Genomic DNA, 19,627 nt, shown 5'->3' with positions numbered 1-19,627 from the left:
CTCCACAGATCTCCTAGTTCTCCCTTGTGCTTCTAAATGCATTAACTCAGAAGCCAAAAATATAAATGAGTGGTTTCATAAAACAAGCAAATCAATGGAAGGCAGAGACGAGATATCATTAAACAGATTTGTATACAACCCTGGCTCTTCAAATCCCAAAGCTACAGACTGTTGACAATGTCACTGAATTTGCTTCATTCCAGTCTTTCCCTAAATGTTTCTAACTACTTCTAAGCAGATATTGCACTACTTCTAATCTGATGAGCATAGCTATTCTGACATTGCAAATGAGTTTCAAGCAAAGAAACCAGGGATAGGAAAATGAAACCAAAACCCTAAAACAACCTTCCCTCCAAAAGATCAAGAATAAAATCAACACAACTAGAACAATGAAACTAGAGAAGCAAAAGAGAAAGAATTCAAGTAACAGAGTGTGGTGGTTTTAAGGCTATGCCTTTAATTTTTTTCACAGAGTTTGAGCAGAAAAGTAAAACAATGTAAATAAATCATGATTGGGTGTAAGAAAGCAAAATAATGATTATTCTAAACACTTCCATTGGAGAGATAGAAATGTTTAAGATTCAATACTCAAAACATTGTTCTGTCTGTTTTTTAGTCTGTCTGGTGTTTTTCTGCTGGGCAGTCTAACAGAGTTCTGCGTTTCTCTTCTGACTTAGCTTCGAAGATAACATACTCGCATACTGACCTTGAAAGCTAAGTTCAAACAACCTCTCTGCTTCTTGTCTTTCTTCCTTCTGCCAGGGGGGTCTGGAGAAGGTAGGGAAGGGGGGGAGGCAGGGAGGCAGCTTTCCTGGCTTTGGCCAGGAGGGTTTTGTGCTGTTTCTGTTAATTGTACATATTTGTAAATACTGTAATTTTGTATATATTCATTGCATTTCATTGTAGACTGTAGTTTTTCTTGTAAATACAGCTACATTTGCTTCCAAACTGAGCTAGTCTGGTGTTGTTGATATAGGAGGGAAATTTCAGCCCACCACACTACAACACAGAGATCCAAATACATAGAATGACAGGAACATAAACTCTAAGAAGGTATACTTCAACTGTATACACAAAATCTTGAAATCTAATAATTTACCAGAAGGATACAAAGGAGCACAACTGACTTAATTTCTGTGCAATTTCAATTATCATAACATAAGCCCTTTCAGTAACTGTTCTTATTAGTATTATTACCTAAACAAAAAGAGTCCTTGATGAAATTTTGTAGATGACATACCTTCTGTGTCAAGCTGAGATCAGGATCCATTTTTATCATTTCCCAGCTGCCATAGCCATATTCATAGATACCTATTAACAGATTGGAATCGTCTTCCTTACCCCAATCTATATCAAAATGAGCTGCCTTGGTGTGGCATGGGATGACGTATCTAGTAGAAATAAATTAGAAAAATAAATAAGTGATCTTCTCAAACTTAGTAAGGGAGAAGGGAACATGGCACACATCACTAAGATCCTGGTATATTTAGGTAAGTAATCTAGATATCTATCAGGTTTTTGTTACAATATCTATAAAATGTTTATTGAAATCAGTATTGAAATGTCTTTTAAAGCAAATAAGGATGAAGATATAAAGAACAGACATCTATCCGTGGCCATGGATTGAATCAGAACTGGCTAACCATGAATATAAGCTTAAAGTATTACTAAAGTGTAACTGCTAACTGAATAAGCAGATAGTCTAGGGACTATGATACACAAGATAGCAAGCTAAAATGTTCTGCAAGTTAAACAAATACCAACAATTACCACTTTGACAAATATTGTTTTCTCTCAAACAAAGATGACACAAAGCAACTCCTTAACAAGCCTAATTTCTAGTCTGGAATAATTAAGAGTAACTGAACCCAATCCCCAATGAATACAGTTCAGAAGCCAAAGCAAATACCGGCTTATAAGGAGAGGGAAGAAAGAATAAAGAAAGGATGTGGAGTAGATTACTGCTGCCAGTTCTTAAAGGGAATGGAGTGACATCATTGTCCTACTGTGGTTAGAGTCTGAATTGCTTAAATATATGCATAAAAGCCTTGAATGACTTTCTACATTATGGTCTCCTTTAGGAAAAGAAAAAAAATACCTTTTCCTTTCTTCTGGATCTGAAGGAATGGATTTGTGCAATGGCGCTAACTCTTCTTCATGAGAGATGACTAGCTTTGCATTCACCTGTACTCCTGATATTCGGAATGTTGGGCCTTTAACATTCCCAAGTCTGCCTCCTTAAAATAAAGGACCAAATTATTAAAATATTTAGCCTTTATGTGAAAGAAAGAAAAAAGAAAGTCTGATGCTAGCAGCAGACATTCAATTATAGCAAATTATTTTTTCTTAATCAAACACTTTAATTAAACTCCAGAACCTCAAAATATTCCAGATAATAATAGGAGATTAATTTAAAATTTCATGGTAAAGCAAAAACATGCTACATTCTACTACAATTTATTCAGGGAAAGGGGGGCGAATCAAACCCCAAATGTCTTCTTACTATAATCCTTTCTTCTAAATCACTTAACATGATATTTTGTCAATGATTTCCCCTAACACAATTGTTTTGCTATAATCAGAGTACAAGAATTATTCAGATCTCTTGACACTTTTCATTCTTCTCCCTCACGTCCAAATACACTTTACCTGTTCTTTCTTGTCCAAAGGAATTGTCCTTTAAAGCCTTAATGCATCCATTATGTACAAGTTCTCCTAGACATCTAAGGTCCATCTCAGATTTATCAACTAGCTCAGCATCTCTAGCTATAGCATCTAACCTGTAAGAAAACATATGTGTTTTTACATCTATAAAACGTCAGTATTATGAATCACTCCTTCAGATTTTGAAATTAGAGAAGTGATCATGTAAGTTATCATTCACCCACACTTGCTGTGCTGCATACAATTTTGATCCATGTAGTTAAAAGCAGATATAGAAAGATTACAGAAACCATTAAAAAGCATGTTTCACAAAGAGGACAATACAACTGTATCTCTCAACTATAAAGGACCCTGTGATGGTTTTAAGACTGTCTTTAGTTTTTCTTCACAAACTTCAAGCAGAGAAAGTGAAAGAATGTAAATAAATCACTACTGGGTGTAAGAAAGCAAAATAATGATTATTCTAAACACTCCCATTGGAGAGAGAGAAATGTTTAAGTATCAGTACTAAAACCAAGGTCGAGCAGTCGGGCAGTCTCGCAGTCTCAGTTTGCTCTGCTTCTTTCTGCTTCTTCTCTCTCCTGGCTGAAGATAACACACATACTGACCTTGACAAGCTAAGTCTAACGAACCTCTCTCTGCTTCTTGGCTTTCTTCCCTCTTGCCTGCTCTGGGTGGGGAGGGGGGAGGTCCATTGGGAAAGAAGCACAGCCCCCTCGAGGGGGGCCCAAGGGGCTTGGTTGTGTTTTTCTGTTGATTGCACATACTTGTAAATGTTGTGAATAGTGTATATTTGTACATAGTCATTGCATTTCATCATAGCTTGTAGTTTTGCCTGTAAAATACAGCTTCATTTGCTTCCAGACTGAGCTAGCCTGGTTATTGTTGGTGTGGGAGGGGGATTTCAGCTCTCACACTGCTACAGACCCTAACTTTACAGTTTTGAGTTACATTACTACACATTCTTTTAAATAGAGAAGGAAACATTATAGAATCATGGAATCATTTCAGTTGGAAAAGACCTTTAAGATCATTGAGTCACAGAATCGCAGAATCAACCAGGTTGGAAAAGACCTCAGAGATCATCAAGTCCAACCTATTACCTAATACCTAACACCTCATGACAACTAAACCATGGCTCCAAGTGCCACATCCAATCTTTTTTTTTTAACACCTCCAGGGACAGTGACTCCACCACCTCCCCAGGCAGCCCATTCCACTGGCCATTTCTGTGAAGAACTTTCTCCTCACCTCGAGCATAAACTTCCCCTGGTGCAGCTTGAAACTGTCCTCTTGTTCTGTCACTGGTTGCCTGGGAGAAGACACCAACTCCCACCTGTCTACAACCTCCTTTCAGGTAGTTGTAGAGAGCAATAAGGTCTCCCCTGAGCCTCCTCTTCTCCAGGCTAAACAACGCCAGCTCCCTCAACCTCTCCTCATAGGGCTTGTGCTCAAAACCTCTCACCAGTCTCATTGCCCTTCTCTGGACACATTCAAGTATCTCAATGAGCTTCTTAAATTGAGGAGCCCAGAACTGGACACAGTACTCAAGGTGTGGTCTAACCTGTGTTGAGTATAGGGAAAGAATGACTTCCCTGCTCCTGCTGGCCACACTATTTCTGATGCAGGCCAGGATGCCATTTGCCTTCTTGGCCACCTGGGCACACTGCTGGCTCATGTTCACCCTACTGTCAACCAGTACCCCCAGGTCCCTTTCAGCCTGGCTGCCCTCCAGACACTCCAACCCCAGCCTGTAGCACTGCATGGGGTTGTTGTGGCCAAAGTGCAACACCCAGCACTTGGACTTGTTAAATGCCATCATGTTGGACTCTGCCCATCTATCCAGCCTGTCAAGGTCCCTCTGCAGAGCCCTCCTACACTCCAACAGATCGACACCTGCCCCCAACTTGGTGTCATCTGCAAACTTACTAATGGTGGACTCTATCTCCTCATCAATAAAGATATTAAAGATATTAAACAGGATTGGGCCCAACACTGATCCCTGGGGGACACCACTAGTGACTGGCTGCCAGATGGAAGTGGCACCATTCACCACCACTCTCTGGGCACAGCCATCCAGCCAGTTCTTAACCCAGCACAGAGTGCGCCTGTCCAAGCCACAGGCTGACAGCTTGGCCAGGAGTTTGCTATGGGGGACAGTGTCAAAGGCCTTGCTGAAGTCCAGGTAGACTACATCCACAGCCTTCCCCACATCCACCAGGCAGGTCACCTGGTCATAAAAGGAGATCAGGTTGGTCAGGCAGGACCTGCCCCTCCGAAATCTGTGTTGGCTAGGCCTGATCCCTTGGCCATCCTGCAGGTGTGCTGTGATTGCACTTAAGATGATCTGCTCCATAATCATATCAGTAGGAAAAGGAAGAATAGGGAAGGTGTGGGGCCACTGCTGAACGAGGAGGCAGCCCTGATAACTGAGGGTGCAGAGAAGGCAGAGTTGCTGAATGCCACCTTTGCTTCAGTCTAAGACTGAACTTCCCTATGTACTCCAGACCCTGGATGAAGGAGAGGAAGCCTGGAGGAGGGAATGCTCCCCACTGGTCAGTGAAGACTGGGTTAAGGATCAGTTGCACAAATTGAGTCCATGGGCCCTGATGAGATGCACCTAAGAGTGATGAGAGAACTGGCTGATGTTATCGCTCTGCCAGTATCCATCATTTTTGCCAAATCGTGGCAGACGGGAGAGGTGCCTGAAGACTGGAGGAGAGCTGTAGAGAAATGGCTAGAAGATAAAAAGCCATGAGCTGCACAATCCAAGCTATCTAACTATAAACAGGCTGACATGTCCTTGAGAGGCTGATAAGAGAAAGCTTGGCAAAGCAATAAACAGGAGATGAAGCCAGGTGTTAAAGCTGCAAGGCAGAAAAACATTGCCGATACCATATTCCAATCAGCATGCAGTAACGGGCGCGTGAACAATTTATTTTAGCCAATAGCAAGCTGATGTTATTCGCATGGACAGCACATAATACTATAAAAGCCTGTGTCTTTTAGCAATAAATGTGCAAGATCCTGAACTCATATTGGGTCTGTGTCTTGACTCTGGCTGAGCAGGATTTTAACTCATATTGAGTCCGTGTCCTGACTCTGGTCAATCTCCTACAGAGAGCCAATGTTACTCCAATCTTCAAAAAGGGCAAGGAAGAGGTTCCAGGGAACTATTGACCAGTCAGCCTCACCTCCATCCCTGGAAAAATGATGGAGTGGCTCCTTCTGGAGGGCATCTCAAGGCACTTGGAAGAGAAGAAAGTTATCAGGAGTAATCAGCATGGATTTACCAAGGGGAAATCATGCTTGACTAATCTGATAGCATTCTACGATGCCATAACTGAATGGGTAGATTCAGGAAGACCAGTGGATGTAGTCTACCTTGACCTTAGCAAGGCCTTTGACACCATCTCCCATGACATCCTAGTGAGCAAGCTCAGGAAGTATGGGATGGAAGAGCAGACAGTGAGGTGGATTACAAGACAGAGTTCAAAGAGTGGTGATCAATGGTGCCAGGTCCAGCTGGAGAGCTGTAACTAGTGGAGTCCCCCAGGGATCAGTGCTGGGTCCAGTGCTGTTCAACATCTTCATCCATGACATTGATGAGGGGACAGAGTGTCTGCTCAGCAAGTTTGCTGATGACACCAAACTGGGAGACTTGGCTGATACAGCTGAAAGCTGTGCGGCCATCCAGCAATACTTGGACAGACTGGAGAGCTGGGCACAGAGGAATCAAATGAGGTTCAACAAGGACAAGTACAGAGTCCTGCATCTGGGGAGGAATAATAAACTGCACCAGTACAGGTTGGGAGGTGATCTGCTGGAGAACAGCCCCATGGAGAGGGACCTGGGAGTCCTGGTAGATAACAAGTTATCCATGGGACAGCAATGTGCCCTTGTGGCCAAGAAGGCCAATGGGATCCTGGAGTGTATTAAGAAGAGTGTGTCCAGCAGATCGAGGGAGGTTCTCCTACCCCTCTACTCTGCCCTGGTGAGACCTCATCTTGAGTACTGTGTCCAGTTTTGGGCTCCCCAGTTTAGGAGGGACAGGGACCTGTTGGAGAGGGTCCAGCAGAGGGCTACAAGGATGATTAGGGGACTGGAGCACGTGCCTTATGAGGAGAAGCTGAGGGACCTGAGGCTTTTTAGTCTGGAAAAGAGAAGACTTAGGGGGGATTTAGTAAATGTTTATAAATATCTGAGGGCTGGGTGTCAGGAGGGAGGAGACAGGCTCTTCTCACTTACTCCCTGTGATAGGACAAGGAGCAATGGATGCAAGCTGCAGCACAGGAGGTTCGACCTCAACACAAGGGGGAACTTCTTTACTGTAAGGGTCACAGACCACTGGAACAGGCTCCCCAGAGAGGTTGTGGAGTCTCCTTCTCTGAAGACTTTCAAGGTCCATCTGGATGCGTTCCTCTGTGACCTGAGCTAGATTGTATGTTCCTGCTCTAGCAGGGGAGTTGGACTCAATGATCTGTTTGGGTCCCTTCCAACCCCTGACATCCTGTGATCCTGTGATCTTGCCTGGCACTGAGGTCAGGCTGACAGGCCTGTAGTTTCTAGGTTCTTCCATCCTGTCCTTCTTGTGGATGGGCATCACATTGGCCAGCTTACAGTCATCTGGGACCTCTCCAGTAAGCCAGGACTGGTGGTAAATGATGAACGATGATGAGCTTGGTGAGCTCATTTGCCAGTTCTCTCATTACCCTAGGATGGATCCCATCCGGTCCCATGGACTTGTGAGGATCCAAGAGGCTCAGCAAGTCTCTAACTGCTTCCTCATGGATTTCAGGGGGGCTATACTGCTCCCTGACCCCATCAACCGGTTCAGAAGGCCAGTTATCCTGAAGCCCTCCTGTCTTACTGTTGAAAATTGAGGCAAAGAAGGTATTTAGTACCTCTGCCTTTTCCTCATCTTTAGTTACAATATTCCCTTCCATGTTGTCATGAAGGCATCACATGCCCAGAATTATGCCCCCAGATACCAGCTAACTTGTCTCAACATATTCTGGGAAGCCTCCCCTTCCACCCTCCTTTCAGAAGGGGAAGACAAAAGGCTAAGGCGACAGCCTGTCTCCTAAGGGGCAAACAACTGCAGGCACCCATCTCAATGGGATGCCTATGCTCTGTCCATCTAAGGGCATAATTCCAGCTTCACCTTTCTACAGGTGGAAGCAGGTTGTTGGCAAGTGTCCCCATTGGCTAAGTCCAGCCTTGAGTGTCTATAAGTATTGCTCCGTTTTGGTGCTATGTCGCTCTCTCCTTTTGCTTTCACTCATCCTGCAACTCGCGATTGTGTAAGCTGAGCTTTTCCACACGCAAGCATACTTGGAAGCCTCTCCGAACATGGAAGCCAGCCCACAGAGTGTGCATCGAGGACCCGCAAAGGATGATCCCGTCGCCAGAGGCGACGTAGACCCAATTGAAAGGGACTGAGGTAAGCCCCCAGAGAGGGTAAGCTGTAACCCAAAGGGGGAAGGACTAGCCCAAGCCTGGCAGTCCAGAAACGCTGCAAGCTAATTAAGTAGCCATAAGCAGCCAAATAAGCAGAAACGCATCTTGCGTGACCCCACCGACCACGGGAGAGTGAAAGGGAGCCGCCCCCTGTATCCGCTCCGCAGCCCGTATCAGGGCGAAACACCCGGGATTTAGAGGACAAAAGATTAGCCTCTCCATTGAAGTCAAGTGTGTCGGTGTGATCTGAAATTCCCCCCCCCCCCCCGACAATAACCAGGCTAGCTCAGTCTGGAAGCGAATGAAAGCTGTATTTACAAGCAGAGTCTACAATCTACGATGAAATGCAATGAATATGTACAAATATACAAAATTCACAACATTTACAAATATATACAATCCACAGAAAAGCACAACCAATCTCCCTTTGCTTCCCCCCAAAGGGGACCCTTCCCAAAGGGGCCTCCCTCTCCAGGAGCTTCCCCCCCAGACCCCCCTTGGACAGAAAGCAGAGTTAGTTAGTGCAGAAAGTTGTTAACTTAGCTGCCAAGGTCAGTACGTGTTATCTTCAGCCAGAAGAGAAGAAGAAGAAAATAGCAGCCAGACAGCCCAGCAACTGCCCCAACTGCAGAATGCAGAATGTGCAGAGTGCCCCACTTTGTTTTGGGTAATAGTTCTTAAACATTTCTACCTATCCAATGGAAGTGTTTAGAACAATCAGTATTTTGCTTTCTTACACCCAATAGTGACTTATTTACACTCTTTCACTTTCTCTGTTCTGAACTTTGCAAGGAAAAATTAAAAAGACAGTTTCAAACCATCACATCAAGGCAATGACTGTACCATTATAATTTAAATGGAAGCAGTCGCCTAGAGAAGCGGCAGTCAGCTCACCTCGAGCCGAGCCGAGGGGGGAAGCATCGCGTCACCGCACCCCTCACCGGAGACCTGCCTACGGGAAAACCGCCCTCAATCGTAGGGCCGAGCACCAAAAAGACCTGGCCCTCCTGAGCCGTCCTCCGGTCAGGGAGCCAGCCCCTCCCCGCAGACCGCGAGAGAACAAAGAAGCGAACTGCCCCTTCCCGCGGACCGTGGGAAGAGAAAGCCAACCTTGTCCCCCCCCCAAGAGCCGGGAGGGAGAAAGAAAGCGCCGCCCGAACGGGGCCAATCTCGGGCAGAAGCAGATACCCAGAGAGCCCGCGTGATCCGGCAATTTGTTTCGCTGCATGTATCTTTCATGTGTATAACATTTAGTAACGTTCTATTCAAAGCGCCTGCATGCAGCCGTGTGATATTTCCAGCTTAACCTGCCTCGTGACCACATAAATATCTCTATACCTAGCTAGCAGCCGCGAGCGCCTTGTCGAGTCTCCATCTAGTGGACAAGCGGCAGAACTGCACCCTTTCGTTCCCTTAATTAGAAATTGACTGTAAATATTATAATTGGGTATGACTGTAAATACTAAATCAGTTATGGTCTATATTATTACAACCGTGCATCCGAATCAATATGTATAAAGTAATTAATTGAATATTAATAATAATAAACAATAATTTCATAACTCATATTTTCATAATTCATAATTAATAATCACCATCCTCCATCCCTATTCCTCCTCTCCACGACACATGTCCAATAAAGAGTGTAAGTTCTTCTTGCCCCTCTTTTTAGCATTAATATATTTATAAAAATGCTTTTTATTATCTTTCACAGAAGTGGCCAGTTTAAGTTTTAACTGGGCTTTTGCCTCTCCAATTTTTCTCCTACATGATCTAACAACATCCTTAAACATATCTCGAGTTACCTCCCCCCCTTTCCATAGGTGATATACCCTTTTTTTTTTCCCCTTAATTCCTTCAAAAGATGCTTGCCCATCCAGGCCAGTCGCCTTCCCTGTCGGCTCATCTTTAGGCACATTGGGACAGCCTATTCCTGTGCCTTCAAACACTCTCTAACTCTACCAAGCTTGGTGCTAACCCATGTCCCTCAGCACCACATCTCTGCATCTTTGAAATATCTCCAGGGATGGGGGTTCAACCACCTCCCTGGGGAGACTGTTCCAATGTTTGAAAACCCTTTCAGTGAAGAAGTTTCTTCTAATATTGAACCTAAACCTCCTCTAGCACAACCTGAAGCCATTTCCTCTTGTCTTATCACTTACTACTAGGGAGAAGAGACTGATACCCACCTTACTACAACCTGCTTTCAGGTCTTCCCTCAGCCTCCTCCAGACTAAACAACCCCAGTTCCCTCAGCTGCTCCTCACCAGACCTGTTCTCCAGACCCTTCACCAGCTTCATTGTCCTTCTCTGGACCTATTCCAGCACCTCAATGTCTTTCTTTTAGTGAGGGCCTCAAACTGAACCCAGTACTCAAGGCATGGCCTCACCTGTTCTGAGTACAGTGGGACAATCACTTCCCTGGTCCTGCTGGTCACACTAAATTATATATAATAAGATCATATAAATTATAAATACTATTGAAGAAGATGAAGGTAGGAAATTATTCTCAAAATACAGAGTAATATGGAAAGCTTAAAATAAGAATTGGCAATGAGAAAAATGCAAAACTGGCAATTAGTCTGTTGAAAGCCTACAGCTTTATCCATTGTATCAAAAAAGAAAACTGAACAATTGTTGCTAATGCAGATTAAACAAGACAGTAGGCAAAGTATAAAGAAAAACAAGTAATCTTGTAAAATTTGAAGATCTGTGGAGTAGGCTGCCTACATACATACCATATATGAAGAAAAAAACCCTTAAAATTCAAGTTATAGTCAAGACAAAAGATTAGGCACACTATTTTCTCTTCAATCTAACATTTCTTGGTGTATTTTAATGAAAACGAGGTTCCAAGATGCTATACAAATGAAATCAAATAAGTTTACCTTTCAAGTGGGCCACCAAATTTCTTGTAACTCTTGATAAACCTAGTAATAGAAAATTTTGCAGTTAAAATGTATGCTTAACTAGAGTGGTTTAAAAAATGCATTTATAAAGTCTTAGTACAAGGCTACGTGGATAATGCAATTAAAATAAGAACTAGAGAGAGTAGGACAGCTTAGTATATCAAGATAACCCACATTTAAAGCTGGAGTTCCATTTTGTTTAGTAATTGACAAAAATAAAAAGAAGCTTCACAAGACAAAGGATTCAGTAATGTAATGTGTCCAATCATAAAAATCAAATATGAATTTATACTAAATAGAGAATTCAGACATTGTGTTAAGTTTCTCATAATAAAGACAAGCTAATTGTAGTTTCAAGGTGATTTTAAGACTTCAGAAAACATAACATGAAAGATAAAGGAATGCAAGTACAAGAATATCCCTGACAAAATCAGCAAACCATTATATGTTACCTGACACAAAAAGGAAACAAACTCTTTATGGTTATTTCTATAATTAAAAATATTTTTTAAGCTTTACAGCATTTTAGAAAAACCTGAATACTTAAATTACAGAGGCAAAGCATCATTTCATAAACCAGTCAAAGTAAAGCAAAACAATTTCTCCTTCTACCAAGGAAGTACTTTTAGCACCAAATGTTCATGTGACTAGCTGTACAGATTCACTTATGTATTGGTTTTGGCTGAGATAAAGTTAATTTTCTTCAGAGCATCATATCTGCTACTATGCTTTGGATTTGTGACAAAACCAGTATTGATAATACAGGGGTGTTTTAGTCACTGCTGAGCAGTGCTTACGCAGTCAAGGCCTTTTCTGCTCCTCATATGACTGCACCAGCAAGTAGGCTGGGAGTGCACAAGAAGTTTGGAAAGGACACAGCTGGGAGAGCTTTGTTAAAGTTTTAAAAAGCACCATATAACATTAATTCGATTTCCATTGCACGAAACATAAAATTGAACAAAACTCACCAAATCTTTTGTAGGTATTTCTCAAATAAAAATGTGTGGATCGTTTCTTCAACTATAGTTTTTAGGTTAAATGATGGGAAGTAGAATGTTTTATATGGGGGGGTTAAAAAAAGAGGTCACCCATTTTAGAAACTGGTTTTTGAAATCAATGTCTTCAGGGGACACAGTAAGAATAATACATGTTAAAAGACTGTAAACTAATTGAGAAGATTTTTCAATCTCAGTGTTATCCTTCACCAAAATAGTTGCAAATCCTGGACATAATAGTTACGTAAGCACCCCAAAATACAGAGTAAAGCCTTAAATGCCTATTTTCAACTAAATTCAGGAAAAGACCGTTTTTGATATTTTCAAACTCTAAAATTATTATTAAAAAGAACGTTTTGTCCCTTTAAACATGCATGTCCCCCCACATCTTACCGCCTAATCTCTGCATCACTAAATCCTTTAATATTTTCTCGAGGAATAGTTCGTGGCCGTCCACGTTTTTTTGGTCGTTTTCTTTCTGAGATGGAGTCACTATCAGATCCAGAATATCTTCTGTTCCTATTGCGTTTCCCTTCACTTCCATTAAAGCTGATCTGGAATTTCAGATTAAGGAGTTCAAAGCTGTGTGACTAAAACATTTTATTAATGCGTCATCTAGCCTGACAAAAATGTGTTTGTGTGTGCCATGCATGAAAACCACTCAACCCAATAGTACAAGCCAAAACACCAGCAATGAAAAAACAACCAATCAACAACAAAATAAAAATTAAAGTTAGTTGGTTAAAAACCCAGAGATACCTGTTTTGCACAGTTTCTCATCCTTGGGAGCATATATATTTCTTCAAGCTCTTTTTGTCTTTCTTCCTCTTCTATTCGTCGCCGCTGAACTTCTGGAATGATTTCTTCCCAGTTTCTTAAATTTTGTTCTGGTTCCAGCTCAATGTCATCTTCATCCATATTGGAAAAGTTAGCCACCTTATGTATTGGAACATAAACATTTTCATCAAATCGATACATGACTTTATTTAAACAGAGTCAATAATTAATATTTTAGGAAAATTTAGTTCAGAATGGCATATTTTATTTATATATACATAAAATGTACACATATAAAATGTCTCTAATGAAAGTATTTTCATATATGAACTGCATACACTCCATGTAGCATGGTTGAACATAATGAGAATCTTTTTTCTTCTTTTACAAGTTGAACAATATAGAAACACTATGAAATGCCTCCCCAATAGTTGATTGTTGCTTAATTTCCTTCAAAGCAGAAAGCAAGTCTAACTGAATGCTCAATATGAAAATATAATAATGTAGAATTAATCAAATATTAATAAACTGTAGAAGACACAATATGTTGCAAATGAATTATTAGCAGGAAAGTGATTTAGTACTCTATTAATCTAAAAAAGTCCTTCCCTTATTTAAACAAAAAAACCAAGTAAAACACCACACACACCAAAGCTAAGCAATGACAAAAAGTTCTAACAAAAAAAACCCCAAACCACCACACAATTTGAATCCACTTAATATTTTAAATGTTATACATGTCAGCATATCTGGCCTTCACATTTACATGGGGGCTTCTAAAAGTCACCAACTAAGAAATCCAAACTTCATTCTGTGTTTTCAGAAGTATGACAGATGCTTATCAGCATAAAGCACGTCTGTTTCTAACAGCTGAAACTTGTATCCATCTGGAGGAAGGGGAATCAGAATCATCCCCCTTCATCAAGTTGGATATGGAGGTTTTAAGTTCCTCCTTCACCTCTTCATGCAATTCTTTATTTCTCCAGACAAAGTTTCAATGGCTGAAACCAAAGAAGTACATGCAAGACTATCCTCCAGTTGCCTCATTTGGTCAGTGAAATGGCCAACAGTGGGAGGCACTCCACCATAATTTCTTGCCACAATTCTGCTTGCCAGAATAGTAGCATAATTAGGAGGAGCAAGCTTAATGAGCTTTTTGGCAAGGCCTGTTCCAACAGGAATTTCATCAGGATTCAGAGTCTTATGATCTCCATACATTATTTCTCTCACAGCAAATTCTCTCAGACGCTTGATTCCCTCAGCTATTGTGGTCCAAGGCTTAGGGTTCCATGGTAAATCATCTCTGCTGGGGTACCTCAGCGAGACTGCCAGTAGGAGGCGTGCCCACAGAGAAACTTTACCAATGCACTTGCCTAGATGCCTGTCTATGCCTGTATCCTTTGAGAGCATCCCCAACTGAGAGGCTGACTTGTCACCTACCACCAATGCTGGGGCTCCCATATCAAAACACCTGGCTAGCCAAGACAGGACTGGCTCATTATCTCCTCTGATATAATCCTTCCTCACATGTCTAATTTCCTGTCTGGGTGCATTAGCTGACTGTATGTCATCCTCATCATCATCATCATCATCATCATCATCATCCTGAGGTCGCTGTCCCCATAATCCTATTGTAATCCTCCGCTGAATTTCCTTGAGTTCAGAGGCTCTGCCAGCAGTTGCTAATCTACCAGGGTCTACATCCTGACCTACCTCTCCATCATCCATATGGGGTCTCAAGTGGTCTACCAGAGTTTTAAGGCTAACCTTCTCTTCCTCACCAGAAGGATCTTTCTTAATGGAGGGACCCTGAGTAGAAGGACCCTCATCTCCATCTGCACCATCTCCTGCAGCATCTGCATCTCCTCCTGCAGCTCCTTTACGCTTTCTGCTTACAGTGGCCACCAAATTTACTGGATTGGTTTTCACATTCACAGCAGAGTTGGAAGAGCAAGTAGCCTTATATCTTTCTTGACACAGTGCTATCAGTAGCCATATGATTATTCCAAGAAGCAACAAAATTAAGATTAAGGCTAGTACAAGATATCTAGGGTACCACTGGTTCCAAAGACCCTCTGTAGTTGTAAGAGGAGTAACAAACTCATATGTGTCTGCTAGCAGATCCATAGTTGAGTTACCATAGCTTCTTAGCCCAATAAGACCACAACAGAATTCACCAACATTCAGTAACTTGTTCCTAACCCAAAGAAACAATTTATATGCCACATATCTCACAATCTTGTCTATCATGCAGGAAACGGCCCATCTGTAGACAATTGCACCGATAATAGATGAAATAGAATGACTCAGAATCCAAAACAGCTTCATTTTGCTTCCTAATCTGAGCAGAAATAAATCATACAAGCAATCGAGCCCCACGTTGGGCGCCAAGAATATAAAAAGTGTGTCGGTGTGAGCTGCTTCGCCCCCTCCAATCTGCAAAGCCCTCAGTGGTAAAGCTTCCCCCGAGATCACTCCCTCTCCAGCAGCAAGACTGCACCAGAAAACAAGCTGCAAACTCCAGAAAGTTTTACTCCAGCAAAGAAAGCCACCAAGTGGCACAGTCTGAGCAGAAATAAATCATACAAGCAATCGAGCCCCGAGTTGGAGCGCCAAAAATAAAATGTGTGTCGGTGTGAGCTGAAATTCCCCCCCCCACCAACAAGTAACCAGGCTAGCCCAGTCTGGAAGCAAATGAAGGCTGTATTTACAAGCAGAGTCTAAAATCTACGATGAAATGCAATGAATATGTACAAATATACGAAGTTCACAACATTTACAAATATATATACAATCAACAGAAAAGCACAACCGATCTCCCTTTGCTTCCCCCCAAGGGGACCCTCCCAAAGGGGCCTCTCTCTCTCCCAGGAGCTTCCTCCATACCCCCCTGGACAGAGAAGCAGAGTTAGTTAAGCAGAAAGTTGTTAACTTAGCTGCCAAGGTCAGTACGCGTTATCTTCAGCCAGAAGAGAAGAAGAAACAGCAGCCAGACAGCCCAGCAACTGCCCCCACTGCAGAATGCAGAATGTGCAGAGTGCCCACTTTGTTTTGGGTAATAGTTCTTAAGCATTTCTATCTATCCAATGGAAGTGTTTAGAACAATCGTTATTTTGCTTTCTTACACCCAATAGTGACTTATTTACAATCTTTCACTTTTCTGTTTTGAACTTTGCAAGGAAAAAAATTAAAAAGACAGTTTCAAACCATCACAAGCATTAAATTATAATCAGCTCTCCCGAGTATTCTAATAATTAAATCCAAGACTAACATATTTGTGAATTTCTTATTTTGTCAGCAAAATACATGATGTATTTTTAAATGTTTGCACTGGCAGTAATTACCCTGCATAGGTGAAAAGACATTCTGTGACAGAGTTGACTTATTGTTGCACCTGTTTCATAAGAAAGAAGAAAAGATGAAGAGGTGTACAAAAGAAGAAAAAGTAGCACTTATAAAGGAAAGTAAGGAAAGAGGGAAGGAACAGAGCAATACCTTGAACTGTGAAAGCAACTCATCTCCTACAGTTAATGGGCCTGGGTCATTTTCTCGAGTTTCAGCCCTCTTTAGGATTTCATCTATATCCATTTCCTGAAACAGAAGTTTATCTTTACAACAAAACAATTAATACATATTTTTAGTTTCTCTGTTCATCAAGTGTAGATGAACTATTTCGTTTACCTGAGGCTCCTCTTCTTCCCCTTCAGGTTCTTTAAAAAGTTCCTCAGCACCAAACTTCAAAATTGCTGATAACTCTTCCTTATTAAAAGGTGTTGAGCTGAAATACAGAAAATTTCAGATAAACACATTTATCTTAGAGAATTTTTTCAAATTACTATAATCATGAATCAATTAAACATCCTTTTGACTTAAATCAAAGCTATTTTTAATACATCTATAAAAAAAGTACAAAACCAATATACTTTGCACTCTTTACTTAGATAAGTTCTTAGCACATATTTTTTGCCTTTTATTAACCAAGTAAAATGGCTTGTATTTTTACTGATATAGTTGGGTATACTTAAGTATAAGTTCATATGAAAGAGGAAACAAATATACCTGGAAGGAGTAGAGCCTGTATATAGTACAGTTTTCCCTGTAGTGTCCATTCTCTGAATTACTAAGTGATCTAACACCATCTTTTTCTTAGCTCTTTCAAGAATATCTTCTTCTACTGATCCTTTTGTGACTAGCCGATAAATATTTACCTATGCATATTATAAAAAAGGCTTTATTTACATGCTCACAAATTACACATGAAAACAATATTCAGATGAAGTTAACAGAAAACCCTTAAGCAACAACAGGGAGAAATGTTAGTTGTGATTAAAAATCTTCTAAATCTTATTGAACCAGTATTTCATATATGAAACCATCGGTTACCATATTCTCTACATAAATTATTTTTAAAAATAAAAGAAATTCTTAGATCTCTCCTCTTCAAACCTCTGTGATTAGGCACAAGCATAGCCACAAGGAAAACGTGTTATAGCTGATTAATACTTGAAGTCTTCCGCAAAGAAGAAATGCAAAGAGAACTCCAAAGTCTTTAAGTAAAACAGATGTGCATGAAGTATAGCAGTTACTAGAGTGACATGATGCCAATGAACATGGGACAAGTCCACAACTCTTCTCCCTACTCATTCATATACTACAGCTGTCATGCAATCTCTCCATAGGGAGATTTAATTTTTTTTAAAGGCAAATTGACATTATTAATATTTTATACATTCTTGGTACTCATTATTCTCAAAATACATGAGGACTGTGATGGTCCAGACAGATTATGGCTACCAGATGAAACCCTCCTTCAGATTTGGAGCATACCTGTTTCTTCTGTCCAATCCTATGAGCTCTAGCCTGTGCTTGCAGATCATTCTGTGGATTCCAGTCAGAATCAAATATAACTACAGTGTCAGCAGATGCCAAGTTTATACCTAACCCTCCAGCTCTGGTAGACAACAAGAAGCAGAAGTCCTGAAATTATAAAATAAGAAATAGCTTTCTATATATTAGCTATAATACTTCTTCCAGGAAACAATATGATACTTCTTTATATGCTCTGTGGAGCAGACTATGAACTCATACACTTCTTGAAGTATATCATAAACACATTAGACTTGAAATATAATAAGGTGCTAGCTATGGCTAGTGTCAGTAGATCACTATTAGAATAGACTAGACTATTTCAGTTGGAAGGGACCTACAACAATCATCTAGTCCAACTGTCTGACCACTCTAAGGCTGACCAAGAGTTAAACCACGTTGTTAAGAGCATTGTCCAAATGTTTCCTAATGTCAAGCCTGAATTTCTCTTAGTGCAGTTTTGAACCATTCCCACAAGTCCTATCACTGCATACTAGTGAGATCAGCACCTCCCTCTCCACTTTCCCTCCTCAGAAATCTGTAGAGAGCACAGAATCATAGAATTGTTTCAGATGGAAGAGGCCTTTAAGATCAGGTCCAACCTTCAACCTAACAGTACCATGGCCATTAAACCATGTCCTGAAGCAATGAGGTAGCCCCTCTGCCTCCTTTTCTCCAAACTAGACAAATCCAGAGTCCTCTGCTGCTCCACATAGGATGTGCCTTCCAGCCCTTTCACCAGCTTTGTTACTGTGATGGTTTTAAGACTGTCTTTAACTTTTTTTTTCTCACAAAGTTCAAGCAGAGAAAGTGAAAGAATGTAAATAAATCACTGTTGGGTGTAAGAAAGCAAAATAATGATTATTCTAAACACTTCCATTGGGGAGATAGAAATGTTTAAGAATCACTACTCAAAACAAGGTCGGGCAGTCTCGCAGTCCGTTTTCTCTCAGTCTCTCTGCCTGCATCTTCTCTCTTCTGGCTGAAGATAACACACACCCGCATACTGACTTTGACAAGCTAAGTCTAAAAGGCCTCTCGGCTTCTTGGCTTTCTTCCCTCTTTGCTTTCTCTGTGGAAAAGGGGGGGGGAAGGCCACTTGGGGAAGGCCCCTTGGGAAAGAAGCACAGCCCCTCAAGGGGGGCCAGGGGGCTTTGTTGCGTTTTTCTGTTGATTGTACATATTTGTAAATGTTGTGAATAGTGTATATTTGTACATATTCATTGCATTTCATCATAGCTTGTAGTTTTGCCTGTAAATACAGCTTCATTTGCTTCCAGACTGAGCTAGCCTGGTTATTGTTGGTGTGGGAGGGGGATTTCAGGTCATATTCAGCTGAGGAAGCTCCTCCCTACAGTGATCTGTCTGATGATGAAAAGAAATATGCTTTGTTCACAGAGGGTTCCTGTTGTCTTGTTGGAAACAAGCGAAGATGGAAGTCTGCAGTGTGGAGTCCAACATGCAGAGTTGCAGAGGCAAGAGATGGAGAAGGAGAATCCGGTCAATTTGCAGAATGGAGAATGGTGTCTGACGGTTGATTTCTTTGCCTTGAATGAGGTAACTCTGCCCATGAGTGCAGCTGTACCAGACATGATGGAACTCCAATAGTTACCCTCCTCCAGATGTATTCAAGGACCTTAACGTCCTTCTTAAATTGTGGGGTGCAGAACTGCACACAGTACTCAAGGTGAGGCTGCATCAATGCAAAATACAGCAGGATAATCACCTCTTTTGACCGACTGGCTATACTGTGATTGATGCACCTCAGGATGCAGTTTGCCCTCTTGGCTGCCAGGACATACTGATGACTCATCTTGAGCCTGCTGTCAACAAGCACCACCAGATCCCTTTCTGCAGAGCTGCTTTCCAGCCACTCTTCTCCCAATATGTACTTGTGCCTGGTGTTACACCATCCTAGGTGCAAAATTTCTTAAAATTCATCCCATTAATCATTAC

General features: G+C 41.4%; 1 protein-coding gene across 1 annotated transcript in view; it reads right to left on the bottom strand.

Moving 5' to 3' along the window:
• LOC128979911 (chromodomain-helicase-DNA-binding protein 1-like) overlaps positions 1-19,627 on the bottom strand; it is a 130,389-nt gene that overhangs the window by 35,052 nt on the left and 75,710 nt on the right. Inside the window, 10 exon segments of the mRNA XM_054398306.1 lie at positions 1,241-1,391; positions 2,099-2,237; positions 2,650-2,780; positions 11,013-11,054; positions 12,422-12,582; positions 12,788-12,964; positions 16,301-16,396; positions 16,487-16,583; positions 16,865-17,013; positions 17,633-17,782. Coding sequence (XP_054254281.1) covers positions 1,241-1,391; positions 2,099-2,237; positions 2,650-2,780; positions 11,013-11,054; positions 12,422-12,582; positions 12,788-12,964; positions 16,301-16,396; positions 16,487-16,583; positions 16,865-17,013; positions 17,633-17,782 — 1,293 coding nt within the window.

The sequence above is a fragment of the Indicator indicator genome (genome assembly GCF_027791375.1).
Source record: "Indicator indicator isolate 239-I01 chromosome W unlocalized genomic scaffold, UM_Iind_1.1 iindW_random_scaffold_91, whole genome shotgun sequence".
Classification (NCBI taxonomy): Eukaryota; Metazoa; Chordata; class Aves; order Piciformes; family Indicatoridae; genus Indicator; species Indicator indicator.
Note: the sequence above shows the minus strand (reverse complement) of the source record. Positions and strands in the feature narration are given on the sequence as shown.